The sequence below is a fragment of the Festucalex cinctus genome, chromosome 9 (genome assembly GCF_051991245.1).
Source record: "Festucalex cinctus isolate MCC-2025b chromosome 9, RoL_Fcin_1.0, whole genome shotgun sequence".
Lineage (NCBI taxonomy): Eukaryota > Metazoa > Chordata > Actinopteri > Syngnathiformes > Syngnathidae > Festucalex > Festucalex cinctus.
In genome coordinates, this window is record NC_135419.1 from 27,892,518 (window position 1) to 27,898,115 (window position 5,598).

General features: G+C 36.8%; 1 protein-coding gene across 1 annotated transcript; it reads left to right on the forward strand.

Annotated features, from left to right (window-relative positions):
* The first annotated feature begins 805 nt into the window (after positions 1-805).
* On the forward strand, positions 806-5,144 carry LOC144026367 (uncharacterized). The gene is made up of 6 exons (XM_077533012.1): positions 806-820; positions 2,935-3,004; positions 3,828-3,954; positions 4,151-4,268; positions 4,618-4,694; positions 4,956-5,144. Exons 3-6 carry the CDS (start codon positions 3,841-3,843, stop codon positions 5,067-5,069), a joined length of 423 nt encoding a protein of 140 aa, XP_077389138.1. The 5' UTR covers positions 806-820; positions 2,935-3,004; positions 3,828-3,840; the 3' UTR covers positions 5,070-5,144.
* Positions 5,145-5,598: the final 454 nt, after the last annotated feature.

Genomic DNA, 5,598 nt, shown 5'->3' on the forward strand with positions numbered 1-5,598 from the left:
TGACATTGTCCCTGGTCTCCCGAGTATCGCTCCGGGGGAGCCAGTCTCAAACCAGCCCCGGTCAAGGCTGGAGTCGGGATCGGTGGTTCTGCTGTCTCTGGATTCGTGATGGCCGGCGTGGAGGGTCGCAGGTGGCTCATTAGCTCCTGCACCTGTCCAACGAGCTCTCCCATGCGGGTGGCCATCGCCTGCTGGACCTCCTCCGTCTGTCGAAGTGCAGCCTCCAACTTCTCCGCTGGGTCCATGCTGGCCGAAGTGTACTGACACGGAGCGAGAAGGTAGGACTCAGACGCAGAGTGTAAGTTGGCCAACAAGGCTGCAACTTTAATCCAATTGAACAAAAAACACCTCTCAAGGAGGGAAAAAAGGCAGAACAGAAAAAGCTCCAAACTGGAGATAAAACAAGGGCACTCAAAAACAGGGACAACTAAAGGCGCTCCGCTAGGGAGGAAAACAAGGGGCAAACTAAGGGCGCAAGACAAAGCAAGGCTAGACATCGAACGAGGACTGTGGAACAAGGGCTGTGAGGACGCTTCCATGCACTGAGATGTGACACTTCGGCAACGGAGGGGAGAATGCAGGTGGCTTTTATGTCCGGGTTGATTGGGAACAGGTGGTGGTGATCATGGGCGTGGACCGGTAATCAGTGAGCTGCAGGAAGGGTAAGTGACCTGGGGTGAGAGGAGAGTTAATACTTTCAAAATAAAACGGGAACCTGACTTTGAAAACAAAAGCATGAACCGCCACTCTGGTGGCGGCGTGACAATACAAGGGCATTATGTCATTTGTAAATGTCAACAGGAATCACTGGAAGCTTCTGGTAAGTGCAGTTTATGTACAGTATTTATTTCCACAGAGAAAAATATAAGCAGTCTTTTTCATACCTGTCAAAATTAGTTGTTTTAGTTGTATTATTGGCAGTGTTGCCACAGTTACCTTGAAAAAGTAACTTAGTTACTTTACTGATTACTTGGTTTTAAAAGTAACTAAATTGCGTTACTGATTACTTGATTTTAAAAGTAACTAAGTTAGATTAAAAGTTACTTTTTTAGTTACTTTCAGCAGCTGCCGATAACACCATCTCAACATAAAAATAATGCAGTAGAAACGGAGTTCCAAATACTTTATTGAAAGTGCATTTTTAACATGAAAATAAAGGTTTTTTTTATGAAAAACAAAATAGGCAGTCTCTCTTGACTTCTTGTAACGTAAATACTTTTTATAAAACAAAAAATAAAAATCTATCCAGGTTGAAAATGAAAATCCCCTAAATTCCTCTATTGTTTGTTTGTTCCGCTATTCCAGTGTGTACACATGTATCAGTTTAAATATTTATTAGTAGTTATTGACAGTTATAATTGTTTTTTGGTTTGTTTGTTTTTTCTCTTCAAAATAAGGATCAGGAAAACAAAAGGTTGATAATTTAATGTTAAATATAAATATTTAACCTTTAGACAGACACCAACACAATTAAACAGAATATTTGCACATTGTGAAGTATTTCAGAAACATAAATTTAAGACATGAAATAAACCTACCGTCCAGCCAAAAGAAATATGAAGCCACCTTATGGAACAATAAATCTATCAAACACATTTTAACCACTTAATATATGCAAAAATATTTCCAAAAGTTCATTTCCCTTTTTAATCAACAATTTTTGTATTTAACAATTTTTTTTTCTTTTGTCATCACTTTCATTTTTGGTTAATGTATGACATCTTTTTTTGTTTTTTTAATCTGAGACACGATGATGACCACAGAATCACTACTGTTTATATTTTGTTTTTTGGGCTGTCGTAATCGCGGGCACGTCTCAGTTCTCCTATCTGCTGCTCATGCTAGTTGTAGACATTGACAGGGAGCCACAAACTGAGAAATAAGATACTTGCAGTGTGCTTTTAGCTTAGCTGGTGTGTTGGCTGTGGGACATACCTGTGTGGTTTGAATCCATGCATTGGATCGTCACGGGAGTTATTCTTTTTGGCTCGCGCGCAGTACCAACGCCGGCCCGGGACATACAAGTGCACCGAGAGGACTCGATAGCCATGGGAAATACCGAGATGTACGGCACCGGCTTCTGCTAACTGTCTCCATTTGTATGTTGTCACTCGTTGCGCGCGCGCGCGCCGTGTCGCAAGCACGGAAACACGGAAGTAGCTTGAATGGTGATGCTACTGAAATGTAAACAAAACAAGTAGAGCACGGCGCAGAACTCTTGCTATTGTTATGAAAACCATAAAGCCTCACTCGCAACCGATACGGTCGTTTAGCTCCCCTTGACGAACGATGGTTCGGTCGAATCGTTTTTTTGTTCCACCCCTACTGAAAACGTAACTTGTCTGACGTCACTCCCCCTGGCGAGAGGGCGGAGACGACCTCATCCCATAATGCTTCACGGACCAGTTGAGGATGGAAATAAATTATTTTTTTTACCACTTTTATGGTCCATAATGCACACTTTTTTTGTTGTGTTGTGTGCCTGTTGGTTAATAAAACTAGTAGTAAAAGTATCATCACTTTTGTTTTGAATGTGCAAACCATTCATGACCAGACCATGGCTGAATTCAGTGTGGTGATCAATGACTTCTGCCTCATCTTCGTAGTTAGCAGTAGTTGTTTGTGACTGTTACAACAGTGAGATAGTTTGCCTTCTTCATGAAAATGTGGAGTAACGCATTGATTCTCTGGACAGTAACTTTAATCAGACTACTTTGTAGAATAAAGCAACGCGTTAGACTATTAGTTACTTTAGAAAGCAATTTTTTTGAGTAACGCGTTACTAAGTAACGCGTTACCGGCAACACTGATTATTGGCAATGCTTGTGAAAAGCTTCTAGTAGTAGCAATAAAACTGTGCTTCCTCCAAAAAATATAAACATATATATGTTTAATTTCTAACCTTTCAGTACATAAATGCTGTTAACCAAACAGTTTATCTGGTGGATCCAGCATTGAGCAACACTGAAGCAACGGATTCCAACATTGCTGCCAAAAAATTCAGGTATTTACAATGTATACTGCACTTCCATCTCTTCAAACAGTTGCTGTGGTGCTGACCTTCTCTATCATAGTCTGTACCTCAATGTAATGTACCCCTTTCATCACATATTCAGTACCATAAATGTATCTTCAAATAATTAAATTTATTTACTAGTGATAGACCAATCTTTTTTTTAGGGCCAATACCGATGCCGATTATTTAGTGGTCAAGGTGGCTGATATCCGATATTTGGAGCCGATATTAATTTTCAGTAAAAAGGGGTGAAAGAAGATATTGGTGTCCACTTTTTAAAAAATATATAAATGGCAATCTTGACTTTGTTGTCATGTCTTATAGCATGTTTATTGAACAATTTTTCAGACCTGTCAAAATGTATCTTTTTTCTTTTTTTCTTATCTTAGATAATAAACATCCCTTTTTAAATTTCTAATAAATGTTCAGAGAGAGCTTCCAAAGTCATAAGTACGTCTTAAAAAGTTAAATAGAAACTTAAACAAGGAAATACTATAGCTCTCTATCGTTTTCTACAAATAAAAAAAAAAGAAATCTTCACACTTAAATTTTCAAACTTTTTAAGAAAAAAATGGTTCACAAAGTTCGCAACATCAGCAGCTTCTCTTATAAAGTTAACTGAAAATTTAAGTAAATAGTTCTTTGTGATTAAAATGGTTTTAGGTTGATTTTTTTATCGGCCGTCAGATTTTAAAAAAAGGCTGATACTGATATTCGTCAAAATGGCCAATATTCCCTACTATTTACACACTATTTTGAATTATTTTTACAGTGTGAAAGTTGTTGTTCTTGTGACCTTTATCAAACACAGTGAATACCTAATAATGAGGAGAACCTGCTATGGAAAGTCAGACTGGGTGGACAACAAATGGAAAGGAGGGTGTCTGTCCCATCCCACCCAGAAGGATGGCAATAGCTGTGGCGTTATTGTTACCTTGGTAATTAATATCTACTTTGTCATTAAATGTTGGACAGTCACTGGTTGTGTATTTGGCTTATGTAGCTATATAATGAGTTACATACAAAAACAATCAGTTACACTATATGTTGCCTTGTATAAACTGTATTTATGAATTGTGTACCCTAAACAATTAGGTCAATCCCACAAGACAAGAAAAGCTGTTTGTGTTTCAGATGGCAATGGAACTGATGAAGGCTTTCCCAGACATTCCTTGCATGAAGTTCAGGACATCGAGTGTGGAAATGGCGTCTGAGAGAAGAAGACTGGCTTTAAAGATACTGAAAGAATCTGGTAGGCTATTTAAGAGTGATCACTAATCACCCATAATAAAACATTTTTTTCTGCAGTTGTATCATCAATACATTGATTGGCCAAACAATTCTTATGAATACAGGTACATGCTTAATTAATATTAAGTCTTTAACACAACGGATTATCCTGAATGACATTACTTATGCAGTTGTTCATGCAATGTACCACAATGTGTGACTATATGAAAGATATGTCTGTATTCTTTCTCCACAGATGAATTTAAAATTTCAGTAACAATTTCAAACAGCATACCTACAGGACTGTGAATTAAAACAAATAAAATAAATTATATATACATTAACTGATATTTGCTTTCATTATGTTGTAGTATTTGATATCTCCATACACTGTGGCATGTGTTCAATGACCAAACCGCCTGGAACAGGTCCTCCTGTAACACACTGGGTGAGTTTTACTTTGCAAGATCATATTATGTATTTGAATATAATTTTTTCATTTAGTCCTGCTGTATATTAGTGGCACATTAGTTTGTGAAGTCCATAGAAGTTAGATTTGTTCAGGTTTTGGAAAATACAATTTGTAGTGAGTAATTAAAAAAACAAAAAACAACATGTTATCGAGTTGTCCTTGTTAAAATTTGCCCATACGTATTGTTGCATTAAAGTGTTTTGTAATAATTTGTTTTTCAATTTTTCCTCTGATTAGATCCAATGTAACGGCTGCGGAAGGTGGTACCATGTGCAGTGCCTAGGAATGACATCACAAGAATTGAGAAATGTCCGAAAACGAGACTGGTTTTGCCCTTTATGCCAAATGTGAATTAGTGTTATCATGATACCAACATCTTTTGTTGGTGCCTCAATAAAAATCTAAAACATCAGCAAAAGCAGCATTAAAAATGACAAAAGAATTTCATATGTATATATATATATATATATATATATATATATATGCCACTGTCTGATCAATATTTAAACGGATGACATCAAATGCAGTCAAATACAGTAATTTAACAATATGACATTCAATGTGAAAGCACATACAATATATATATATATATATATATATATATATATATATATATATATTGTATGTGCTTTCACATTGAATGTCATATTGTTAAATTACTGTATTTGACTGCATTTGATGTCATCCGTTTAAATATTGATCAGACAGTGGCACTCCGATGACTCAAAAACGCTGCTTGAGTGTGTGTGCGTGTTTCCGCTCTTCTCCATTCCACTCCCATAATAATACTAATGATATAGTAATAAAATAATAGTGTCCCTTAGAACTGGTCTGGTTCTGGGATAACAAACCATGAATTTTTAATGATTTTTTGAAATCA

Coding starts and splice junctions, on each gene's coding strand:
- LOC144026367 (XM_077533012.1), top strand. CDS start 3,841: ATGAGGAGAACCTGCTATGGAAAGTCAGACTGGGTGGACAACAAATGG. Junction 3,955..4,150: donor GTGGCGTTATTGTTACCTTG/GTAATTAATATC, acceptor TTTGTGTTTCAG/ATGGCAATGGAACTGATGAA. Junction 4,695..4,955: donor GTCCTCCTGTAACACACTGG/GTGAGTTTTACT, acceptor TCCTCTGATTAG/ATCCAATGTAACGGCTGCGG.